A 27,559-nucleotide genomic window follows, 5' to 3' on the forward strand; every position below is an offset into this window, starting at 1 on the left:
AATTCTTTTGAAAAAATACTGTATTTTCACAAAATTAAATGTTACATGTAAAAATATAGAGACATCTATTTTTCAGGAGACGAAGTTAGGTCATCAACTACCCTTCAATCCCTAAGGCTCCATACAATAACGAACTATCGTAAGAATATATAATATTTTTTCATATATGTATTTCCAGCTTAATGATTTTTAAGATAATTACATTGAAAAAGACGTTTAAAAATATTATTTTATAAATTTGAAAAAAAATATGTACCCCTGGTGGGACTCGAACCCACAATCCCCGGCTTAGGAGGCCGATGCCTTATCCATTAGGCCACAGGGGCCGGTGCCATCATTGTGTATTTCTTCCTACTGGTTCTATTATGACCCAAATAAACCTAAATAGTGAAATAAATTTCTGGAAACAAAATCTGCACGATGTTCACTTTTGTTTATGTCTCTTTTTACTTGTCCAAAACCTAACCTATGCCTAACCTCAAAAAACTTATTAGCTGTCAAAGTTGTGTGTGTGTTTACCGTAGATTTATAAAAGAATAGCTTGTGCTACATCTTGTTTTTTAAATATATAAATCAATCTTAATTTGGAAATGTCGTGTACAATTTGCGATGCAGAAGTATCTAAATACAAATGTCCTGTTTGCCGCGAACCGTAGTAAGTTTTTCACGTGCTGGAAACAGCTCTTTAAAATTGATTTATACTAGTTATAATAGTCGTGTCTATGTTTTATTGGGATCCTATTAAGTTCTTTTCTCATTTGATTTATTTTTGTATATTTGCATTATCTTAGAATGCATCTCACAGCTATTTTTTTTACTTTTAGTTGTTCAGCTTTCATTCATTGGCCAAATGATACCATAGAGCAGTAATTTAAATATGGAGTCACTGTTGTTTTATAAATAAGCTCTGCAGTATTTATTTTGTTTCTCAGTCTTCTATTGATTTTCAGTGCTAATGTATCATTCTATGTCTACTGTTTACAGTTGTTCCGTCATTTGTTGTAAGCAACATAAAGAAAATAAATGCTCACCTCCCCCACGTGCTGAAAATGTAGAAGAAGAAAAATCCAGCTCCCTGTCGACGTACAGATTTCCAACTGAAGACACCGTGGCCATAGAAAAGTTGCAGCTTTTAGGTAAATATTACACAAGAGATACTTACAACCTACATGACTGTGGCTCAACCACAAGTAGCCTACTGATGTGCACTCTTTGAAGCTGGTTTCCGTAAACAGCGCTACCCGAATTACCCTAAAGGTTGTAGCAAAACCCGGTCGCCATTAAGAATAAAAAATAAAAGTAATTGTTTTATTTTATATTATAATATCATGTCACAAAGTATTTGCTTAATAGGATGAACTTTGTCATTTGTCGCCTAGGAACTACTTGAGAATGATGTCACATTTCATATGTCAATTGACTTTTTTTTCCAACCTTAACCCACACCTTCTCCGCTAAATCCTTTCTTATGTAATATATTGATAGGGGGGAGGTGTCAATCGGGCTCAGGAAAAAACAAGTGTCTTAGTTATAGTATTTTTATTTATAACTGTACAATTCACATATAATATTTGAGTGTCTATTTCACAAACAGTCTATTTCACAATAATATGGAGCGTCCGTCTCACTGAGTTTAGTCTATTGGAATTTATACACAGACGGTGGCACAAAGTGCTTTAGTATGAGGGCACTGAGTTTAGTCTGCAAATTACTTCTACGCACGGCACTCTACGTTTCGAAATACACTTCGCGGTGATCTACTTCCCAAAGGGTGGTCACGGTCCTGAGGTAGGACTTCCACAGTCGGACAGTCCGCGGTGGGGTTGGCAGTTAACTGCTGATAACAGCTAGAGTCTGTGGCTTAGGGAGAACTGACTTTGGCTCCAAAAGTCGGCCTTTTTGATTGAGCTCGAACGTGCCTGCATTGTTTTGGTTCATTATCATCTCGTATCGAGAGATTTCAGGAAGTTTTAAAATTAATACATATTCTGGTAAATTATAGTTATATTTTTCCCAACTCCAGAATAAATTTAACATTCAAATCATGCTCGAAACCATTTCTGTCTAACGAGAAGTAGATGCATATGCAACTAGCGTAGCGTTCTACCAGCACTGTCACTAGGATGCAACTGATGTCAAACCCGTATGCGACGCTTACAAAACTCAAGTCGTTTGTAAGTATGTCAATGTAAAAATGGCCTTACATTTGACTTAAAAATGATTTGACTGTAATTAATGTGTAGCAATATCGGAATTTGTTTTTATGAGCATATTAATTTATTTTTTATTGCCTAAAAACATGTTTATTTTATTTTTATTTTAAAAAGAGTGATACATATTACATATTACTGTTTTACGGATAACCTGACAATATTTGAAAGACTCCTCCTGTCATGATTTTAAGCAGAAGATGTTGCTTGTGCAATGAAGGACTTAGCTAGGAGAGGAATTGAACCCAGGACTTGTCAATTAAGCCTCTAAAGGTGATTGTATGTGCCCTCCACTATTCGACAGTGAAATAATTTTTTCTTAACATTAATTAAAAATGTTAATTATTTTTATTTATTTGTTAGAGTTTTAATTTTTTTGAGTGCCTAGGTTCATTAAATATGTTCGTATGCTTGCGATATTGTATGTATGAGTGGTTCCTTTGCTGACAGTAGTCGCAACCTGTCTAGCGGCGAGCCAGACTGCACTCTTCACACTAACCTGGAACGGAGAGTTCTATTTGCACATCACTCCTTGTACACGCAGAAAACCCGAAGTGAACGAATGCCACGAACTGAGCCGATGAACGCCGAAGGTGCCAAAACACATGGCACATAGCAATAAGTATGGCCCCGACAACCAAACTGACAGTAGTCACATGCTCGTACTGTCCCGATCTCTTCGGCGGTCATCAGCTCACTTCGGGTTTTCGGCGTGTACGAGGAGTGATGTGCAAATAGCATTCCCCACCTGGAACCGCGTTGTTGTCATTTTGATTGCGATTGCTGCCCCGAGTTTGTCGATTAAAAATAGGTGGTGCCCGCCACCCTACCGATATTTTAGAATGTGCTCTAGAGTACAAAAAGGTTGGGAACCCCTGCTCTAAAGGGGTAGCCATTATACCAGATTTAAATTAGTAGCATAGTGGTCCAAAAATGTACGTTCCTCCCAGCTGTTGCAGGATTAATCCTCTGCTAACTAAGTTCTTTGTCAATGCACAAGAAACTTTTTCCACTTGTAATGGTGGTGTTAGGAGGAATTCAAATGTTGAAGGGTTTATTGTAACCATAGAATGTTTATTTCTTTTTAAAATATAGAAAACTCGATACCTCCCTAGTTTGTTAGTTTTTCTTTTGGCCGCTTGCAAAGATGATGATGTCGGCTTGTGGCACGTTCCCACCTCATCTACTCTATTATCTATGAAATAGATCAGTGAGAACAGGCTTTCTATGCCATATAATGCCCAATAAAAAAATGTTAAATCAACTTCAACTTTCATTCTATTCTATATAGAATCGACAATAAAATAGAGCTAAAGTGAACCCGCAACAATTCCTTTCCATTTTCGAACAATTTGTTTTAAGAAATATTATATAGAATAGACCACTCCGTGGTCAAAAGGTAAGAATCTCGACCGGCAATCTGCAAATCACAGGTTCAAATTCCTGCGTGCATAAATTTTATTTGATTAATTTGTGTTTTTTTAATATCACAATTTATTAATTTCAAATAATATATATTATATTTGCGGCACGTTCCGGAGTGGAAGATACTCTCATTATCGCCCTGGTGTAAGACCACCATTGAGAATTTAAATGTTACTTGAAATGATAATACAAATATACAAAGAATCTAAATTATTTAGCATTCGTAAATTATTTATATTACAAACAATGAAATATTTATTTAAAAACAAAAATAATTTCAAAATAAATGAAAACAGAATGAGCAAAAGAACAAATAGTATATTTTACACCCCCCAAACAAATACTAAATTAATGCAGACACATAGCAGTTTTATTGGTCCTCGTACATTTAACCTTCTACCACTACAAACTCAAATGATAAATAAAACAATAGAATATGTTAAGGAGGTAAAATTATGGCTGAATGACGCAGATATTGAAAAGCTTTTTATATAAATTTATTGATCCTTTCTACAACTCACTTGCTGAAACTTTATAAACTATTGTACATAATGTTTTCTCTTTACTTTTATAATAACTATAAACAAAAAAAAAACTTTTTCTACTTATATATATTATACTTAGGTACTTGAAATATAGTAATGGTTTTATATTACCCACACTCAGGCAGTGCCTTAGTGGGTTTTCATTTCTTGTGTATACAATTTTGGTAATATATATTATGTTATTATTTACTGTCTATTATTATGTATAATATATGTAAAGAAATGAAAATAAATAAAGTAAAAAAAAAAAAAAAAAATGGCTGAAATGGCTTTATCCGTGTATGGAGACCAGATCTGAATAGCCAGGTACTTCCCCATCTTTCTCTTCCCCATCTCCAACCCCTCCCAATTACCTTCAGCCTCACAACATTCCCCAATTGGGGATGCCACTCTCTCACTTGCTCTAGACAGTTGGGAGCAGTTAGGACTCTTGTGCGGTATTCACGTAAACAAAAAAAATATATATATCTGATGGAATCCCAGTTATACATTGGAACTTTTCATTTTTTTTATTAATAATTGTCTAAAACTAACTAACCATCACGCCGTTTTCTCGCAGGGGTATGCAAAGAGGATGAACCGCCAAACAACTCGATCTTGGCACACACTCCGTGCCTCTTTCAAAATCATGCATCGTCTCTTACATACTCTTCTATTATTCTGACTCTGGACATGACCTGACTCAAATACCTTCTTCACTTGATCGTGCCATGTATTCCTCGGGCGTCCCTGACTTCTTCCGTATTCACATTTGCGTCATATATTCTCCTTACACTCCTTTCTTCGTTCATTCGTTTCACATACCCAAACCATCTGAGCGTTCCTTTCATAATCTTACTCTTATTACGCTTACATCATCCTTGAATTATTTGTGAATCTCCACATTTCTCATACGATCATACATGGTTTTACCAAACAGGGATCTCATTTCTACAACATTCGGTCTACTTTCATCCTTCCTTAGCCAGTTCCATGCTTCACTGCCATACATCAGGGAAGGTACCAGCACTCACACATCGTGGACTGCTAGCTTCGCTTCTTTGGACAATTTTTTGTTAGCACCAACCGCGTTCAGTTCTCCATTAATGGGGTTTCTTGCATTTACCCTTCTTTAATTATCTCTTATCAGCCTTCCCATCTCTCGTACTTCCCAAATACACAAATAATAATATTGATTGGAGGACCATTGACTAATGAATTATTTATCTGTTCGCAGAGCAAAGTGAAGGCTTGAGGAATTGCATCCGGAACCCACATTTGAAAGCTATCCTTAAGACCTTGGACAGTTGTGATGCCCCCGCACAAATGCTGAAAAACTTCATGCAGGAACCAATCTTCATAGAGTATGTCGAAGAGTGCCTTAAAGTTGTAGCACCGGAAGAAAACAAAAAGAAACGTGATATTTTAGAAGAACTATTAACATCATAAATTAATAATAAACATATTAATATAATAAGTTGTCAATTTTATACAGCGCCTTTTAGTGATTCAATCACTTGTGCTCGGGCCAGTTATTGTTGCATAGTATTTGGTTCTGTTGTTTCCCACCCGCGTTCCGCACCTTTTACCTACATGAGTCAGTTGTTTAAGTAACCGCGCCGCAAGTGCAACCGCTTTCCGCATAACCTATCTTGAGTTATTAAAACCACCGCGCCGCGCTAAAAACGGCAAGTGTTATACCGCAAAGAACGCCGTGAAATAGTGCATAAAAATAGCAATCTATAACGCATTGAACCATTTCGCAATTCTAATATCACTATTCCTTTTCCTTGACCTCCTCCAATACTAACAATTACCCCCACCGGTGATTACCGCAGTGCAGAGTGGAAAGGTGCCGACAGCTTGGAGATATTGGTAAGTCGATCAAACAATATCACAAAATACCGCAATTACAGTCCATTCACGCCGCAACAACTTGGGATCTACGATAATTCAACACATCACTTTTCATGACTTTATATCACTTTTTAAAGGTGTTTGGAATTGCCATTTTGATGAGTCATCCGGTCACCAATCACTTCAAAGGAGCTTGGCATTGGTTATAGTAAAAGGTAGACTTTTATAAAGAAAGTTTGTGTTTTAATTGACTATAGATCCTTCTTTCAAAGGGATCTCAAGTATCCAATACTCAACAATTCAATTATCATGGCGACAATGCCATAAATCTGCGGGGAGGTGTCGGCGAGGTTGTGAAAGCATTCTAGTTTTGACGATTAGTTCATCAACGATTGGTAGCGACACGGAAATCGTGATTTCAATAGCGACTTGTTCAGACTGTGCGTGACAAGTTTTTTGCGACATGAGTACACAATATTAATATTGGATACTTGCATATCCCTGTAAAAAAGGGCCTTAAAGTTAACAAAGCCAGTTTTTGACTTGTTCTGATTAAATGGCAGGTCATTCCAATAATGCGTACCTGGCACATTGAATGCTCTGTCCATCTCTCAAAACTTTGGAATATTCATAGGAGAGGGTTTAACCTTGTTGGATGCATCGGACTTGACTGACCTGAGTATGATCTGCTTTGCTCAGTTGTCCCTTATACAATGATCAATGATTATGCAAAAATAGTTTAGGTATACATTGTAAGGCCCACTGTGATTTTAAATACTGGGTAGACAGTGTCGGTTATAGCCATGTACAATCAATTAACGTCTCTATACCTTTCAACTGATTCTGTCTGCATATTTTGCAAGTTGTGTTTACGCAGGTCTGTAGAAGTTACTTCCTGTTATATATTGACTGCTCCGAGATTGTGTAAAATGGGCTACATGCACTTGTTACCAAAGTGTTTGCATTGTACTTACGTTGCTGATATCAGCATGTCTAAATTGTCTGCTCCAGAATCGACGATCTTGTGAAATCTTTATAAACCCATGAGGGTTAATTTCTATTTGTAAAAATGTATCTAAATACTATGTAATTAGATACATTTTATTATATATTTGTGCATATAAATTTGTCTAAATAAATCTTTTGTTTTCTCATTTTTTAATCTTGTTCCTATTCTACTACAGCTGTGAATATTTGTTTGGTAGTTCCTTCAAGCAGATTCCAAAAACACCCACAGAACAGAATCAGCACTAGTAGACTGGTAGACGGTAAGTGCTCTAAAAAATTCCCTAAATCGTTTAAAGATGCTATTGATGATAATTCCGCAGGCTACCCAGAGTACAGGAGAAAATTTTTCTGAAAATTATGTCATTTCGGATATACGTATCGACAATCGATTTGCTGTTCCATATAATGCATTCCTTAGCAAAAATATGATGCTCATATTAATGTTGAAATTTGTTCCTCTGTGGACAGTATTAAATATATACATATTCATAAATATAAATCTAAAGGTTTTGATTGTGCTAGAATCGAAATAATACAAGAAGCTGGAAATTTGGAAGAGAATGCGGTTATTCAATATAGTGAAATTACGCATTATATCAATTGTCGGTATGTAAGTGCCCCTGAAGTTGTCTGGAAAATCATGGAAAATCCTATGCATGATCAATCTCATTCAATTTTACTTCTGGCTTTACATCTGTTTATTTTGTAGAAGAGCGGGAGGAACAGGCTCTCAGGGAAGCATCTACAAGGAACCTCTTTAACAGCGTGGTTCCAATTGAATCTTCAAGATATTGAGGGACGCTCTATTCTGTATCAATATGTACCAAATAAGTCTTTTCAGCTGGTAAAAAGTGGACGAGGCGGCAACATCATTGGACGAATACCTTCAATTTCTCCTAGAAATATAGAACTGTATCATTTACGGCTGATTCTTATAAAGGTGGCTGGAGCTACATAATTTGAATCTTTGCGAACTGTTAATGGCAATTTACTAGCTACTTTTCATGATGCCGCGCGTGAACTGGAGCTCATTGACGATATAGGAGAATGGACGCAGTGCGTGACGGAGGCTTCATTGTATTTGATGCCTAAAACTCTTCGACATCTATTTGTTTTAATAAGCGGAGCGGGTTTTTAACTATCAGTTATAATTAATCCTTTATTTAAAACTATGTAACATCAAGTCCTTCAGATAGACGCAGTAATGTCGATCTGATGAAAGGACGCAGAAATTATAGTGGGATGTAAATATAATATGTTTATTCAATTTGGTTTATTTACTATGTATGTTTGGAAAGGGAGGAGGGGGGAGAAAGCAGAGCTTTTTTAAAATTGTTTTATTTTATAAGAATACCACACGACAGTTCTAACTGCTCCCAGCTGTCCAAAGCCTGTGGGACTATGGTATCCTCAAGTGGGGTACGTTGTGAGGCTGAAGGGAGCGGGGAGGGGAAGGAGATGTGGAAGAGAAAGGTTGGGAAGTATCATTAAGATAAAAATCTGATCTTAATCTAGCCTTACAATGATTGTACTGATCTACTATATAGCGGGGTCCTGAGGGATGAGATCACAGCTCGGAGTGGGGCATGTACGAGCTACTGCGGCCGGGGGTATAGTAGGGGAAAAGATCTGCCGGAGGGTTCACTCCGTCCAGCTCCTTTGCCAGGAGGTTGTACCTGCCCCGGAGATGGTGAGCCGAAGCCTTGGGCTGCCTCTCGCGAGTGAAGATGCCCTTTTTGTTACCACCGACGCGGATTATGGCTGAAAATGAAAAAAAGATATATATACGATAAGGTCACCATCATTGAATAAAGAAGAACACAAGAAATGCGATGTGGGCGTGTTTTGTGGTCCAAAACTCAAGACCGACCAAACGTAAATTTAAAATAATTTTTGTGTTTCATCATCATTATGAAATTTTCATTTGTATCAAATGTAATAGCGATATACAATGTCAGGCACTGTAAGAAAGATGGAACGCGTCCTAAATGGGCTAGAACCAAAAGGTACTAAGTCAGAGGTGGCATATAAGGCATTTATTATCTATTCAGAGGTCACCAACCAAATGTCTACTTTAGGAAAGAGACTAAACCATCATTAAACAATTGCAGTATTATTACACCAATGATACTGCAATATAGTAACACAATTTTTACAATGAATTTCTATATTTGTAACCTGTTAATAAAATATTATGTTGTAGGTAAGTTGTAACCTCTCTCTTTCATGCGTTATCGGTCGTTTATGAGAAAGTGGTAGAGGTTTCAACGGAGCTATCAAATGAATGCCGATGTGTATTACTTACATTGACCAGTCATGAAGTCAGCAAAGTTCCAAATGAATTCACCGATGAAGAAGCCATTTTCTCTCAGTTCATCAAAGGCTTTGAAATGCCTCGACATTAGCTGCACTTGATATTCTTCGGACCACACATATTCTGGACTCTGCAAAGCAGAACATGATTTTTCAAGTTTACATCAGTACAAAGCTTTCAATATGATTATATAATATTCTGTTTAGAACTGGATATTATCATGGATGGATCTGGGTACCTATACATATATGTTGCTAGCTGACGTGTACCTGGCGTTGCTGAGGGTTATCCTTAGGAGATAGACATATACCATCGCGGACTTTTCGGTAGGCTTATTTAAGATATACAATTCCATAGTACATCATTTTGATATATCTCATAAGGTACCGTTTCGTATTTTATAAGAACTAAGCGCACAAACAGAGAGACGCGGATAGCAACTTTGTTTTATACTATTTAGAGATGTAGCAATGTAACTAACCATGTGTAATCCAGTAACTGTGTCTGCTCCATATTCGGAGATGAGGACGGGCTTGTTAAACTTTGCGTTCCACGCCTTGGCTTCGTCCACCACTTGGTCCGTGATCATGTCCAGCCGGCCTGTATTGTTGTACCAGCCATTGTAGCTGTTGAAGCTCACAATGTCCAGGTGTTGCCCCTAGAACAAATAAATAAACTACTGTTACTTTGAGAAGTGAAAAATACAAGTTAACCCAATTGGAAAATATTTATGGCAGATGCACCACATCATGATTAAAAGCTTACTCGAATGGTAAGATTGCAGTTCTACTGTAAGTAAAGATTGCCTTTATGAAGGGGCTGCCTCGTATGGTTGGGGGGTCAGATGGGGACATCTAGGTCTGTGAGCCAATATAGAGCCTCAGGCGTCACCCTGTGTTGTGACTAGTGAGCGCTACAGAACTGTGATCAACAACTTCTTGCTCATACAAATTTGACTTTAGGTTCGGAGAGCATAATGTAGTTCCAGCAGGGCGGTGCACCCTCACACACAACACGAGCGACGGTGGACGTTCCGAAGAAAGATTTTCCCGGCCACTGGGAATTTATAAAGTCACGGGTCTTTAGGAACAAGCCACAGACCATGCAGGTCCAAAAGGAGAACACCTGACAAAAAGTGAAGAATTTATCACTAGAAGTTTTGAGAAAAGTCACGGAAAATGGTTGGAAAGGAACCCGAAGTGCGTCAACTCTGGCGGCGGCCATTTAACCGATATTATCTTTGTGATGTAATGGAAGAAAATTTAAATGTCGATAAAAACATAATCAACAAACAGAATGAATTATTTTTATTTACAATTAAAGTTATTGCCTTAGGAAATTGAGTGAGGACTTTTGCAGCACCATGTACTAGAAAATGAAAGGAATTAAAATTACTATCTCAATACGTATTCTAGATCTAGGAATTTATAGGATTAGTTTAGTATAAAAGTATTCTTACAATTTTATTTACAGAGGAACTTCCAAATACGGATAATGTTATAGCTCTGGATGAATCCAAGTCCTTAGCATGTTTAGCAACACTCCTGAAAAAATAATGTTGTGGAAATAAAAACAGATTTCGGAATTGAAGTATCCAGAAGAATACATTTTATAGTGTATTTTACCTACAACTTCTAATAATATTTTTTAATTGCAAAGCATTCATTTATCTGTAGGTATTTATGTAATTGGCTAGTGGCATAAATTCTAAATGGCGTTGATTGCTGATTTGATGACAATGTCAAATGTCATCTCAGAATAGTTGATATTCTCTCCGTTCTGGCCATAGACATTCAAGTCGATAGACTAGCCAGTCAAGGAAAGAGGAACAAACCAATTGCGCGGAGCGTGGGAGGCGGCATGACTGTCTCCCTTTCTGTGATTTATCTATAAATGAATCTGACAGTACACAGGCAACTCGAATTGAAATATCATTATTCAGTTCTCGAAAACATAATCTGCTTAAGAAATACCAGTACTTTTTACAATGGCGCTCAAATTGCTGTCTGTGTAAAACTTAACTACAAATCCCAAATCGGGTAAACAATAGTTCCGGCTATTTAATAGCTATTAAAACTATTTAGTTAGACACTTGTGTTATAATTTACCCACCTCACTCATTTTTAGTGTCGCTACCCCAGGCGGTTCGTTTAAAAACAAACATTCAGATCCTGTGCAGAAAAGTCTTCCAATGGACTGCGCTGCAAATCTTTTCCTTACTTAAACAAACTCTAATTTTCTGCGTAGGGTCTGGTTATTTCAATGTGCGCTCTTCAGCGGTCAATGTACGACTGATGTTCTAGTTTATTCAAAGCATTCTGGATCCTTCCTGGTGCCAAAAATATGGTCACGTGGTTTGCCTTCAGCTCGTCGAAATGATACCCAGATTTCATGTTAGGTCAAGTCTATCAATTTGGATGTCCGTGGTTCTGGCCAAAATCATAATCTTCTTTTATTATATACAGGAACCCTGAGGGAAACCATTTCCCTCGGGACATATGTAGTCTTTGAGGATGCTATGTGAAGGATAACTTTAACAAGTTCTCATTTCTGATGGAATAATGAGTGATGGATTAATTCGAAACTAACCTAATAAAATGAATTAACTCTCCGAATAATAACAATTCCAATTGTTAAGACTTCAATAGAGAATTATTATTCTTGAAAACTTACCCAAAATAAACATCGGAAGCATCAAGGTCAGACCTGGGCTCATTAGCGATGGACCACATGATAACACTTGGATGATTCTTATCTCTCTTGATTAGTGCTGTTAAGGAGGCCTTGTGATTCTCTAACAGAGCCTCGGAGAAGTGACTAAAAGAGAACAAGATTGTCCATAAGTCCACTGACAATCTGAGAACCTTTCGACTAACATTGGAAGCAGCAATTATGGCTGAAAATATATTTATTATAATTATTATTTTAAAAGGAAACATCTCTCATTTACATTTATCTAAATATGTACATATTTAATTTTAAAACCATTATTTTAAATGACTCCCGATGAAACATTGAAAGATATGAAAAAAATAATAATATGGCCATTTGTCTTGTTTTGTGACGGATTAGGAAATTTCAAATCTTTTTACATTAACTCTATATCCTCAATTGCTCATGATGGAAAATACGTTGCAAGCTAAAAACAGTTGTGAAGATCTTAATTGTCTAGACAGAAAAGCTGGAAAAATTTCATAACGCCACCTATTAAAGAATAAAATGTCCCAAAAAATTAACAAAATGTTACCCAATTTAATAAAAAAATGCAACATGTTAGTCAATTTAATAAATGTTTCACAATTTTATTGAAAATTAATATGTTGCTACGCAATTTAATTAAAATTTAACAACATTTTAGATGCACGCTGAAAAAATGGTTATGTGAAAAAGATTTTTGTACTAATCTTTTCTTTTTCTCATTTTCACTGCAATTTTTGTAATTATTTTTTTCTTATGGATGTATATTTTTGTTGTTGTTTTTTCTGTAAATATCATAGGAATGTGCAAAGATAATTATATAAATATCTTTGGGTATATGATTAAAATAATAATATTATATAAAATAATACCTTACCGTACCATGCACAAAATTGAGCTATGAAACCGATGATAAACTATCTAGCAGTTTGATAAAATTTGAAAAAATAAACGAAATTTAAGAAAAAAAAAACAGACACCTGATGACGCATTCGTGCGCACGGCTATTACTGCATCAGCAAAATTCAATTCAAACCATTTATTTATCCATACATTTACTTTTCAATTTACCATTCCCACTTTTATATGGGAATTTATGTTTTATGTGAGATAAGGGCTATATATAATGTTTATTATATATAATGTTTATTGTATAATGTATCTTTGTTATTGGATATTTTTATTCTGTAAATATACATTTAAAATATAAATAAATTACTGCATCAGCAAAATTCAATTCAAACCATTTATTTATCCATACATTTACTTTTCAGGTTACCATTCCCACTTTTATATGGGAATTTATGTTTTATGTAAGATAAGTGAACCCTTATCTCAATACACATAATCAAACAATACACATCTTCACAAAATTTAATTATTTTCATATATTTAATTATTTGTAATGATGAGATTATTTGTAAAATCACGATTGTGTGCACCAGTGGAAGCATGCCAGATACAGACCGAGGAAGGCATGGAAGAGGACTGGAGCAGGACGGGAAAGACTATAATAGAAGAGATTATTTGTGGAGGAGGTGAAATCTCAAATGCCACCCTGGGAGGAAGAGCCGTGATGGTGATAATCATAAAAATAACACCAAGTAAACTTACTCTGTGTCGACACTTGGGCATTCATCGATGATCATAATACCCTGTTCATCGGCAAAGTCATACAACTCCTCAGAATACGGGTAGTGGGAGGTCCTGTAAGTGTTGGCACCGATCCAGCGGATCAAGTTATAGTCCTTGGTAGCCAGAGCCAGGTCCAAGCCTCTCCCGTGAATCTGATTACAATGTCAATTAAAGTTGACGCACATACCTACTCAGTACAAGTACAGTTAAAAGCAAATTGACAATAAAATGTAGAAATTTAATAAAATGTAAGCACCTTGGTGTTGCCATTCAAAGAATTGCATCGATCTCATTTTTTCCACATTTACACTGTATAGACATTAAGATGGTAACTAGTAACATTTGTCTCACATTAGAGTCTTCGTGCCTGCCAAATCCTCGGAGATACGCGGGCTTATTGTTGATGAAGAATTGAGTGTTGGACCATGTCACTGTCCTGATGCCAACCTTCAGTCTGTAGATATCAGCATTTGGAATGGAGTCTGTAGAAATGTGAACCTGAAAACACATTCAGATTGAAACAAAGCATTGAACATTACAAATTTAAAAAGTCAACAGTGTACTCAAAAGAAGTATTGAGATATGGATTATGGACACGGAAAGGAAGAATAAAAATAAAATGTTGCAACCGAACAAAGATTAACGTAATGTTTTTCCACTATATATATTTCTTATATAATGTTATGTTTTTCTTCTATCATTTCACTTTATAATTTACCTCTTATTTTATTTTGACACACATACAGAAACTTACTTCAAAAAAATTAACATTCTTAAAAATCTTGACCAAATTGATAATTTACACAAATAACCATGTACAATACAACCTTAGAACGGGGTACCCCAGTAAGGTCACATTCTTTTCAACAGTTGTAAAAAATTATAAATCAAATAAATAAAAAAAAAACAATGAACATGCTTCTTTTTTAGATGCATGCACTGTTTTGAGAAAATAACTAAAATTAAGTAATGCACCCACTTCCATATTTAACATTCTGGCAGACTGGCATCATCAGCAAGAGAACCTGGACGAGCGTTATCTGTAATATTAAGATGTCAACACGAGAGAATACGGGTTGCGGCATCAGACAAGGGGGAAGCTTATCCCCGATTACAATACTGTATAGAACATATATAACTAGAATAATATAACTAGAAGAATACTGTATATGTTTGACAGTTGACATGGTCATAATGTCAAACATACAATACAAGAAAACTTTTGAGCAACAATGAAACCTCTTGATGGGCATGGCCCAAATCAGAATTCCGGGCGGAATACTATGCAGTCCTAAAGACATGACGAGGTTGTAAAAGCTACATTTGTGAGTAAAATACCGCTGAACACAACATAGTCTACAACCTAACTAAATCTCTGTTACTAGTATTCTTGGCGGGCATACCACTGCTCCAGTCTGTACACCTAGGAGTTGTGGACCAATTTCAACAAAGTAAACTTTAAAAAGAATGGAAGTAAATACAATATAACAACTCGTACTGATTGCTTTTTGAGCTGTCCTGGTACTTCACTGCCACTGAAATAATATTTGCAGAAGCCTAGTCAGAAAACGGATCAGACGAGCCTAAAAGCTCTTGCGATGACTTCATTGGCTCCTGGTAGGGTCCCATTTACAAGCAATTGAGCCAATTCTTAAATGTCTTTAAGATGATATTTTTGTAAGTATTTTTTTTCCCTTTTTACCTTTATAATGATAATAATATACAGGGTGTCTGGGGGTAAAGTACACTAACTTCGGGAGGTGATTCTACATAATAGTACAAGTAAAAAACATAACTAACTTTTTCCAAAATGCCAACATTTAGGGGTACTTTTCAGGTACAAACTTAAAATTGATCCGCCATGGAATTATCACTGCGCTGTTGATAAATCTACAATCTCGCGCTCAAGCGCTGTCGTTCCGTCAGTCTTTAATTGCCGCGCTTGAATCTCCTCCTGAAGTTAGTGCACTTTACCCCCGAACGCACTGTATTGAATGTATTAGATACTTGGAGCTTGTAGGATTGCACCACCCTCCCCGAGATCTTGAATAAACAATAAATATATATTATTATTTAAATGATCGCCTTACTTCTAGTTTGTAAAGATATCCAGGTTCGGGATGCATCAGGAATGGCCACCACAGATTAGCATTTGGTATTTCTATGCTGTTAATTAAGCCCTGGCTTGTGGCTACAATAGTGTCATCCTTGTCCAAAACATTGACATTACAATACACCTCTTGGTCGCCAGAAGAACCTCCATATGAAACATTGTACGATATAATACCTGGGAACAAAAAATGATATTATTGTAATGTTTGAGAATTGTGAATTTGAATCAATGCTAAGTTAATAATTTTGTTGTTCAGCACCAAATTAATACTGCAAATTTCCTGCATTCCAGACAGTATTATTTTTGCTTTCAATTCATTACGACGATCATTGACTGAGCGTAGCGAAGACCTTTTTAAATCGACTATTTGTTATTTCATCTGTCTAGATTTGTTTGTTACGTTCCAGTTTCGGTTGAAGATAGTAGCCCTTTTTGGGTACTACCTGTTTATTCTTCCGGAGTTCGGATGATCATGGTTCCTACTACAAGCTGCCGGAATAAACAATATTATGATACCTACCGGCCTGAATAAAGGTTTAAAAAAGAATTGTCACTGAGATGGTGATATTTCTTTATATAAATTGTATAATTCCTTATTTGAAATGAAAAAATGTGAATTTAAATATTTATGGTTTATAATTAGGTACTTACTCACATATTAACCTTAATATGATTTCAGAGGAAATTTTGTTTTCGGTTAGAGTGAATTAGAGACATACTTTCATGGACGCGAGGTCTTTGTACAGAGAAATAGTCAATCGCTAAACAAAATACGAACTAGTACTAGTTTTAATTTTTCCTTATGAACAAATAGGTACGTTCCTCGTCTCACTAAACAATGTCTATTCTGAGAAGTATATTGATTATGTACCTGTGATGTTGTCATTGTCAATATTTGTGTTGATGATAATGTCGTCAATGTAGAGGTTGGGAGTGGTGTACAGGACAACCGGACGGTCGATACCGGCGTAGTTGAAGAAGTCAAAAGGATAGGTCTGCTCCAGTTTGATGGTCACGTTATTTCTAAAATATTAAACAATAACACAGTGTAACAGTTGATTTAATTTTTTTTACATGATTGTGCCCTTGCTGCTCTGCGACGAAGGCTAATTTAGTTAGGAATGAAAAAAAGTGTTTATTTACGATTTTATTTCGGTAACTTCTCCCTGTGGAATGGTGTCGTTGTAAAGTCTATTGTCACAAGCCAAGGTGAGCCTATTTTCCACTCCGTAGTCGATGTACTCGGTTATTTCCTGCTCGAAGGGAAGGTGTCCTATTTCATGAGTCATCACCTCGTTGCCATTCACCCACTGAAAATAAAATAAATTTAAAAACCTTCGTCAAAAAACATTAATAAGATTTTCATATAACCTAACTTTTAATCTTTTTACTATGTTTTATATTACCTAACTACTAATCTTTTATTTTGCAGGGGAAATAAAAACTATGAATATTTATTAACCCTTCAGCATAGACTAATAGTATAATATATCAATGCCTTTCAGACTACTTGTTCACTTTTGGGATGTTTCCACAGCTGTGCTCATATGGTCTTATAGAAATCGTTGCATCTCACTTACTGTCATGGTGAGAAATATAATTTAAACGGAGTTAGAAAGAGAACACACCACGCTTTATATTCAAATCTAGAAGTTAACCACAATATAATAAAAATATGAATCTTTATGGTACCAAAGGTTCCAAACGCAATTTGAAAATAAAATGATGAAATATGTGAATTATTAATTTATTATTTTTATATGAAACGACAAAAAAGTGAGGTGATAGAAACATTTATAATAAATTTATCTAATAAAATGTGAGTGTTTTTGTATATGTTTTCGTTATCAGTAATTTTAGTTACAAAAAAGGTATAGTTTTTTTTTTATGTTCGCATTTAAAATTTTAACAAATCAAAAAATAATTATTTATTTAAAATAATAAAATTTGAAAGCGACTTTTATCGCCTTTTTTAAAAAACAGTTTTTAGTTTTAGGATACATCCAGAAATATTTCATTTATTTTAATTTTAAAATCTTCCATCTTATGTCAAAATTTGGCAGAGCCGTCTAGCAATCTTAAAATTTGAGTTAACCATTTTCAATCAGCTTTGTCGAGTCGAGTTTTTAACCACAATTAAGAAGGGCTAATTACAACAATTATTGATAAATATCAATTTCAATATATATTATAAAAGTATGTGTACATTGTGGGTTCCGCCAAAACTCAGAAACGAGTCCCGGTATGATCATGGGAGTTATATGGTGTGGTAGCCCTCTATCCCCCATCCATGAAGAAGGTTCCCGTTTTTACCTGAAGGGCGTGCTTTTGAAGATATAATATATATTTAAGGGCTGGAAGTTTCACCCTCTAGAAATTTCTAGAACAGTCCAGAACATTTGAGAGTATTCGAGAGCATTCCACAACATTCCAAAACATCCCGGAACATTCTGGAATGTTCGGGAATAATCTGGAACATTCAGGAACATCCCGGAACATCACAGATCATAATGAACTAAAAACGGGATCACAGACCGTTTCCTGATAAACTTTTAGTAAATTCGTAATCGTGACAATTCATTGGTATCTCTAAATTGTATGAAACAAAGTCAATCCGCGCCTGTCTGTTTGTGCTCGTAGTTCTACTAAACTATGCAACAGAGTTTGATAGGGTTTTCACTATCATTAAGAGAATTTTTTTCAGGAAGGTTTATATATATATAATACATTGATATTATATTTGTGAAAGTATAGAAAATTCTAAACTTACAACTTGTGCTGCGTAGTGCACACTGCCAAATCGCAGCCACACGCGGCTGTCGGCATTCTTCCAAGAGTCTGGTACAAAGAAGCGGCGGTCGTACCACGCGAGGCCCACGTGGTCGCGCACCTCGGGGTCCTGTGTCACGTCGTTGTAGCTGCTGGGCACGGACATGAGCTCCACAGGGCCTGTCTGGAATTATTAAAAAAACAAATAATAATACAAAAGACTTAAGCCATGTGATTGATATGAGTATGCAGTTAGGCAGTTGTTATGCGGTGAGACTATGGCATCCCCAATTGGGGTATGTTATGAGGCTCATGGTAGTGGGAAGCGCAAGGCGATGGGGAGGAGGAAGGTGGGGAATTAGCTGGCTATTCAGATCTCGTCTCCAAACATAGCTAAACGTATAGTCCCTAAAATGTCTTAGTAATTTCCTCTAGGACGAGAATAGTTCTTAATCTTAAGCCCCCATGTGGGGGTATGTATGTACATTAGGGTGTATCGATTTTTAACTTTTTTTTTGTTTTCAAATTCCAAGTTGAAATAAAGTTGCTACTAGGTACCACAACTTACCACAAAAAAATTTGGATTTTTAAAAAAATGTTTAGGTCTAAAGTTTTAATTTTTTTCAAAAAATATCAAATTTTTTTTAAATTTAAAAAAATAAAATCGTAACTTTTGTGTTTATTCCAAGTTAAAAACAGTAATATTAGGTCATAAAAATAAGTAAGAAACGATTTTTTTTTATAAAATATGGTATTTTGGTCTCCCGCACAAGCCCTAAAGTTTGTTAATTTTGATGAAATTTTGTAATTTTGTGTACATATATGAACCATGTTTTTTTTAAGTTTAAACCACCGGAAAGTTAATTGTACTTTTCTTACAGAAGGCATAAAATGAGACAATATATATATACATAATTCTTATATACATACAGTAAAAATATATACCACATATATACTATATATATATATATATATATATAATATGTTTTATACCTGAAAAAAGATAGTTGGACGGTGTAAATTGTATGAGAAAGGTGTTGAAAGAAACTAATGTTATTTGCTATTACTGTTGTTTATTACAAAAGTATAAAAGGTTATAACATGTCATAAAATGTAGTATAAAAACTAAGTACAAAATGTTGCTGATTACTTTCCATACGACATGAGTGGCAGTTTTCTTGTTCTACTGCAAATTTACTGACTTGTAAGTATTCGTCCTTTCATCTTGGCTTCAAAACCTTAAATCAAAGTTATGTATAGTATTTACATAGGCCTAGTGAAAATTTTATAAATGTTATTACAGTTCCCAAATGAAATTTCAATTTAATATGGAAGACAATTCTATTGCTGAAGAGTTGGCCAAACGAAACTCCGGCAACATCTCGCACGCCAGGTGGCTTACTCTGGCAAATCGAGTCCTTCGTTTGTATGTAGCCACCGATGATCCGACCCCTCAGCTAAGAAAGCTTGCAGAGTTCATGATGAATGTCTACATACCATCATGGTTCTCAATTAAGTGCAATCCCCAAATCCTGCAAGCTTCCATTCATTTTTTTAAAATGATTCTTTTCAGCAATTACTTGGTAGATGAGCTAAGAAAAGTCGTCCATGCAACGTTACAGATAAATGCTTTCATGGCTCACCCAGAGCATGTTTTGATAGCTATGCTGTTCGATGAACGAAAACATATCAGAGCCTTGGCTTATAAGAGAATCCAGAAAGCTCGCTCAACCGTAAGGAAAGTGGTAAGGGTATTTAAACCCCCTCAGATCAATTTTGATGCCGAAGACTATATAGATATGATTGACTGGAAATCCACTTCAGTAACCGAACCCCCTCTTGTTACTGATATGAGCCTAGAAGAGTTGGAGTCAATTGCGGAAACTGGCAGAAGTGGAAGGGTTGAATTTAGAATTCCTTCTCACACTCAAGCGGTGGAACGAATTGTCAAGGAAGTCACAGAAGCTTTGAAGCGAGTATGTGGGCTAATCGAAAGAGATAGTTTTATCCGTGCCAGACTGGAAGACCGTAAAGAGTTACCTACATTCGAGACCAAGAGCCAGTACAAAACCTCTGCAAAGGATTAGAATTTAAGTAAGTTTTTTTCGACTATTTTGTAGTTATGTTTCTAAATAACGTCTTTATCATACTGTCTTCCATATTAAATTGAAATTTTATTTGGGAACTGTAATAACATTTATAAAATTTTCACTAGGCCTATGTAAAAACTATACATAATTTTGATTTAAGGTTTTGAAGCCAAGATGAAAGGACGAATACTTAAACAAGTCAGTAAATTTGCAGTAGAACAAGAAAACTGCCACTCATGTCGTATGGAAAGTAATCAGCAACATTTTGTACTTAGTTTTTATACTACATTTTATGACATGTTATAACCTTTTATACTTTTGTAAAAAACAACAGTAATAGCAAATAACATTAGTTTCTTTCAACACCTTTCTCATACAATTTACACCGTCCAACTATCTTTTTTCAGGTATAAAACATATTATATATATATATATATATATATAGTATATATGTGGTATATATTTTTACTGTATGTATATAAGAATTATGTATATATATATTGTCTCATTTTATGCCTTCTGTAAGAAAAGTACAATTAATTCCGGTGGCTTAAACTTAAAAAAAACATGGTTCATATATGTACACAAAATTACAAAATTTCATCAAAATTAACAAACTTTAGGGCTTGTGCGGGAGACCAAAATACCATATTTTATTAAAAAAAACCGTTTCCTACTTATTTTTATGCCCTAATATTACTGTTTTTTTAACTTGGAATAAACAAAAAAGTTTTGAATTTATTTTTTTAAATTAAAAAAAAAATTGATTTTTTTTGAAAAAAATTAAAACTTTAGGCCTTGTGCGGGAGACCTAAACATTTTTTTAAAAATCCAAAAAAAATTGTGGTAAGTTGTGGTACCTAGTAGCAACTTTATTTCAACTTGGAATTTGAAAACAAAAAAAAAGTTAAAAATCGATACACCCTAATGTACATTAGGGTGTATCGATTTTTAACTTTTTTTTTGTTTTCAAATTCCAAGTTGAGAAAAAGTTGCTACTATGTACCACAACTTACCACAAAAAGTTTTGGATTTTTAAAAAAATGTTTAGGTCTCCCGCACAAGGCTTAAAGTAGTGGTATTCGATGGATACCCAGATTCTATGGAAAAGAAAAGCACTAAAGGGGTGGAAAGAGCACGGCGTGCCAGAGTTACAACTTCTGCTGAAGTTTTGTTTTTTGAAAGCATGCACCCACAAGTGCCACAGGAAAAGTTTCTGGGAAATGAGAAGAACAAGTCTCGTTTTATTTCCCTACTCAGAACCTCATTTGCACGATCCCACATAACGACAGTACAAGCTGAAGAGAATGCTGACGTTCTCATAGTGAACACAGCAAATTCGTTGTCATCTCAACATGATGTAGTCATAATCGTTTTTTTTATTTTTTTTATAGTGAATACCTCACAGGAGTCCCAACTGCTCCCGTCTGGAGCCAGTGAGACTATGGCATCCCCAATTGGGGGATGTTGTGAGGCTGAAGGTAAGTGGGGAAGGGAAAGAGGAAGGTAAAGAAGTACCTGGCTATTCAGATCTAGTCACTAAACACGGCTAAAGCCATTTGGAGCAACGTTGTATCGTTGGTCAGGATATTGATCTGCTGGTACTCCTCACAGCTCTCTCACCTCTCAACGTATATTACCAAAAAGTGCTAACGCGTTGTACTCGAAAAAATGTTTTAAACACATTGAAATAGTTGAAAACATTTTATTACTTCATGCCATAAGTGGTTGCGATACAACTGGAGCTCCGTTCGGTCAAGGCAAACACAAATTTTGTAATATTCTTCTCAAGAACCACTCAGTGAATGAACTTGTTCGTGTATTTCAAGACCCAAAAGCAAAGACAGAAACAATCACTTTGGCTGCCGAACAACTATTTGCACTTTTGTATGGCGGCAACGAGAAATCAAATTTGGAAAATTTAAGGTACATCATTTTCGTCAAAGGAGTAAAAAAGAACAAATTCAATTTATCCAGGCTACCACCCACCAAAGATGCAGTCCAGCAACACGCTTCAAGAACATACTTGCAAGTGCAGACTTGGCTTGATCACGATAAAGATCCGACTGAATGGGGGTGGAAAAAAGATGCTGTTGGGTTACTTACTCCAGTAACAATGTTGACGGAAGCTGCACCTCAGGCCTTGCTGAACTTCATATCATGTCAATGTAAAAAAGGTTGCGCTGGAAAGTGCACCTGCAGAAAGTCGGGTTTGAAATGTTCCCTACTCTGCATTCATTGCAATGGCAACTCCTGCGAGAATGCTGTAGAAGCCTTCGCTGATGACGATGACAGGAATATGATGACCCAGTCGCCACAAATTTGGGTGATAAGATAGATGAAGTAGCTATTCAGGGCCAGAAGTAAGAAACTATAGTCAAGGTCTCGTACTTCTGTCTAAACTGATCTACCATTAATTTTATTTTTTGTTATGCTGACAACTTAACTAATAAAGAAAAGAATGTCAATAAATGTTAATTTTACGAAAATACCAATTTTTTATCTTTTTTATGTACCTTATCATCTTAATTGTATTAATAATCTTAAATGTATGTTGTGATTACGTTGATAGGCATGTCAGACCAAGCTGCGAGCACAAATGTAGTGGCTTGGCCTATTTTAGTGGTCTTCCCATTGGGAATGTATGGCGACCGATATGCTGAAATAGTCTATCTACTATATTTATAGCTAGGTCTGACACAGGCATGACGATTGTTGTCAACGTTTATGTTCTTAGAACAATAATTGTTAAAGAAAAATAAAATCAAGGAATGCCAAGTTTAAAACATCTAACCTCAGTTTCAATTTTTGGCCTGGTTTTGGTGGATTAGACCATGGATATGTAATAGAGATAAAAAACATTAATCATATACCTGTTTCTTTTATGAAATTTTATTTTCTACAAAATTAGTAAGAATAAATTTTTCACAAAATTGTAATGGAAACGAGGTATTTACGAAAAACCAAACCTAGTCGCGCAAAAAACTTGTTTTTTCAAAAATATACGCACCTTTTCGACTTTCTACCTCGGTACCTATTAGAGATAGAAGAAATTTTTAGTAACAAAAGTTGTAGGTTATTTTATGTTATATTATACTTGTTGATATACTTTAGCCAAAATTTGCATTGGAAATGAGATATTTGGGAAAAACTAGATTTTGGCCCGATTTCGGCCAGTTTTTTCAAAATGGCGGCGCGAGCACATGTGCGCCAAGGTCGGAAAATCAGATTTTACCTCAGGGGATCAGTTTATATAACATATAAAAAAATTGGGACTACCGGAATTACTTCGATCGCGAATCGCTAATTGCACTGGCCTAATAGGTACCTTCTACATTTAAGGTTAATCTCGATAGGTACATTTTTTTGATAAGTTGGGAGCATAGTTATTTGATAGAATTATGTAATTCGGTTTGGTATTGGTAACTTGGTGACAATAATAGGATTAGAGATCTTTTAATTTAGACTTATGTGAGTTGATATAATTATTTGATATTAATACTATAGGTTATGTATTTAATTTTATTGGTGTTTAATGCAAGAATGTTTAATGTAATGTATTAGTTTGGTTAACATAATATTTCACTACCTTTTCAAGATCCGACTGATACCAGAAGTTCGTGATGCCGAACTCGGGGTCCTGCGGAGACAGGCGGAAGTTCCAGATCCCGTCCAGGGACTTGACCTCGCGGGTCTCCGAGTCCCGCGGGTACAGGACCCCACCACGGGCCTGCGCTAGCGCCCCCTGCGCCATGGCCAGCGTCAGGACTGTCAAGTAGTAGGTCACCTTCTAGAACGTTAAGACTGTTAAGCTGCTGCCACACGCAAAGCTCACATCAACAGATAATATAAAGCACAATAGCGCTCGCCATACAATCCCATACAGACCCGACACACGTAAAAAGATAACGCGCTATAAGTGTGGTTCTGAACTTCGCTAACCGAATTTATTTTACGTAACCGCTCCCGACGCGATATTTGAAAAGTTATGCGTCCCCCTCTCCGTCGTAAAAAGGAGAGGGGGGTCATTTTAATTACGGAGCTACCAACTAAGTTCCGTGTACCCTTTGACAGCCATGACATAAGCAGCCTAATAAAGCTGCTGCCACACGCAAAGCTCACATCAAAAGTTAATGTACAGCGCATCATCTTTTCTACCGACACACGACGCTATCAAATATTTCTTCCTATGGTAGGAGAGGGGGTCAGTTGAATTCGAGAGCGGCCGAGGAAAATAATTTCATCTGTCAAAGTGACAACTTTACTTACTGACAGATTGAGCACGTTTTCGAAATGGATGATACTTGTCGCCTATTGCTGGATCTGTTGGACAGCTCATCCTCAGATGATGATGCTGCCAACTATATAATTATAAATGCAATTTATAAACTTTTTAGATTTTAAACAATCTGCGCGTAAATAGCGCATTTTCACATAACCTGACATAACCTCTCCGTCGAATCAGGAAATTCGCAGTTCGCACGCCGATCGACGAAAGCGACATATAATAAATTATTGTAAAATAAACTTTCGTCCAAGCCGTCCAACTTTTATCAAAAAACCGAATGATATTACCATATAAACATACTGAGATTAAAAATATGATTAACTTTGAAAGGGCGAAAATTTGTTTACTTCAAATTCAAATATCGATTATATTTATATTTTAAATATATGTTAAGTATTTTTGCCAAATAAAGTTTTTTTTTATGTTTCTAAATGTACTAGCACACATGAGACGATATGAGTTAACATAATAAATAAGAAATGCATTATTAGGCTGCTTATGTCATGGCTGTCAAAGGGAACACGGAACTTAGTTGGTAGCTCCGTAATTAAAATGACCCCCTCTCCTTTTTACGGCGGAGAGGGGGACGCATAACTTTTCAAATATCGCGTCGGGAGCGGTTACGTAAAATAAATTCGGTTAGCGAAGTTCAGAACCACACTTATAGCGCGTTATCTTTTTACGTGTGTCGGGTCTGTATGGGATTGTATGGCGAGCGCTATTGTGCTTTATATTATCTGTTGATGTGAGCTTTGCGTGTGGCAGCACCATAATGCATTTCTTATTTATTATGTTAGCTCATATCGTCATGTGTGCTAGTAAATTTAGAAACATAAAAAAAACCTTATTTGGCAAACATACTTAACATTATATTTAAAATATAAATATAATCAATATTTGAATTTGAAGTAAACAAATTTTCGCCCTTTCAAAATTAATCATATTTTTAATTCAGTATGTTTATATGGTAATATCATTCGGTTTTTTGATAAAGTTGGACGGCCTGATACCTACATAGAGAAGCTTCTAGTTTGTTCGTTTGTTGATTATTTTCAATTGTTTTCCTGGGTGATCTGGTTTGCTCTCGTCAGCTCTCGTGCTCTCTTCTCGTTCCCTGCCCTGGTGTTGGTCCTTGCCGCCTTTGCCTTCGACATTTTTGGAAATCGACGTGAGCTTATTTTACAATAATTTATTATATGTCGCTTTCGTCGATCGGCGTGCGAACTGCGAATTTCCTGATTCGACGGAGAGGTTATGTCAGGTTATGTGAAAATGCGCTATTTACGCGCAGATTGTTTAAAATCTAAAAAGTTTATAAATAGCATTTATAATTATATAGTTGGCGGCATCATCATCTGAGGATGAGCTGTCCAACAGATCCAGCAATAGGCGACAAGTATCATCCATTTCGAAAACGTGCTCAAGCTGTCAGTAAGTAAAGTTGTCACTTTGACAGATGAAATTATGTTCCTCGGCCGCTCTCGAATTCAACTGACCCCCTCTCCTACCATAGGAAGAAATATTTGATAGCGTCGTGTGTCGGTAGAAAAGATGATGCGCTGTACATTAACTTTTGATGTGAGCTTTGCGTGTGGCAGCAGCTTTAAGGTAAAGCAGTTTGAATGTTTTGGGGGCAATTCGTAAAATCATTAATTATATTATTAATGTTTTCTTACAATTTTTTTAAGTATCCTTAAAAGTAAAAAAAAAAAACACCTATGGTGCATTGTTTGGCATCTGTGAGATATAAAAGTTTGAAAACTAGTAAAAAATAGATTTCTTTAATAATAATATAGTAATATTACAAAATATGTAGAGTAATCATTTGATAATTTAAACAAATATGGGAGAATAACGTGATTGACATACCTTCGCGTCCATGACACAACTTTCAAAAGTGTTTACTGAAATCAGAATGGATACTTTTATTGAGATTATTAGTATAATTATTATTTTATTGATAAAATGTTCATAATCTTATCTAAGTGCACGTTTTATCAGTTGAATTAATTACCTTATCACCTGGTGTAATAGGTGAGATGAGAGAGATGAATATCTCCAGTTTGTAATGAGTCACTAAAGGTAGGAACTTATCACGGTGGAATATTGACTACATCAAAATCGGGGGTTACTGATTCGCAAACGAATTTGGTAGATAAGATGAGATATACAAATAAAATAATATTATTAAAAATATAAATATATATTTGATATAAAGATAAGATGTACAAATAATAATTAAAATATGATTATCTTCGTTGATTTCAAACGACTTAACTTTTTTATTCAAATTTCGACTGTTGCGAACTTCTGCAACTACAATAACAACACAATACCTACAATAACAACACAATACCTACAATACACTATTCGACTGCAGCACACATAAGCGCAATGACATTCCCAATACCACGATTTCACACTATGGGAAACCAATACTTGATGTCGATATATTTAATATTAACTTTGTGGATCACGTAAAAGATATACATATACGAAAACTATTCCTAAATAGAAGTTGTTTTTTTGTAAACCAGTCAAACCGCTGTATTCTTTAATTTATGTTCTTGTTTTTTTTTTATATTCTATTTCTTGCATTTTTCATGTATTTTAATGTATTTTTTCATGT

General features: G+C 35.5%; 2 protein-coding genes and 1 non-coding gene across 4 annotated transcripts; 1 reads left to right on the forward strand and 2 right to left on the reverse strand.

The window, feature by feature from the left end:
- Positions 1–253: 253 nt before the first annotated feature.
- Positions 254–326, reverse strand: TRNAR-CCU (transfer RNA arginine (anticodon CCU)). The gene has a single exon. It is a non-coding gene; the product is annotated as a tRNA-Arg (tRNA).
- A 129-nt stretch (positions 327–455) lies between these two features.
- On the forward strand, positions 456–7,070 carry LOC149420686 (zinc finger HIT domain-containing protein 3-like). Its single transcript, XM_089636268.1, has 3 exons — positions 456–655; positions 985–1,136; positions 5,397–7,070. Exons 1-3 carry the CDS (start codon positions 591–593, stop codon positions 5,606–5,608), a joined length of 429 nt encoding a protein of 142 aa, XP_089492394.1. The 5' UTR covers positions 456–590; the 3' UTR covers positions 5,609–7,070.
- Positions 7,071–8,256: 1,186 nt separating this feature from the next.
- Positions 8,257–26,840, reverse strand: LOC149420687 (beta-glucuronidase-like). 2 transcript variants are annotated; one of them, XM_089636270.1, is made up of 13 exons: positions 26,800–26,840; positions 24,232–24,432; positions 18,554–18,736; positions 16,927–17,093; positions 16,655–16,806; positions 15,761–15,957; positions 14,022–14,168; positions 13,650–13,822; positions 12,012–12,155; positions 10,798–10,882; positions 9,820–9,996; positions 9,330–9,468; positions 8,257–8,785 (listed from the first exon to the last, which is right to left on the reverse strand). In XM_089636270.1, exons 1-13 carry the CDS (start codon positions 26,809–26,811, stop codon positions 8,592–8,594), a joined length of 1,971 nt encoding a protein of 656 aa, XP_089492396.1. In that variant the 5' UTR covers positions 26,812–26,840; the 3' UTR covers positions 8,257–8,591. The 2 variants fall into 2 exon arrangements, with proteins under 2 accessions (XP_089492396.1, XP_089492397.1); XM_089636271.1 differs by having other exon boundaries at positions 24,232–24,429; positions 26,800–26,825.
- Between the last annotated feature and the right edge of the window lie 719 nt (positions 26,841–27,559).

This window comes from Hesperophylax consimilis, chromosome 10 (assembly GCF_061612785.1).
Source record: "Hesperophylax consimilis isolate HC1 chromosome 10, BYU_Hcon_1.0, whole genome shotgun sequence".
Taxonomy (NCBI): Eukaryota; Metazoa; Arthropoda; class Insecta; order Trichoptera; family Limnephilidae; genus Hesperophylax; species Hesperophylax consimilis.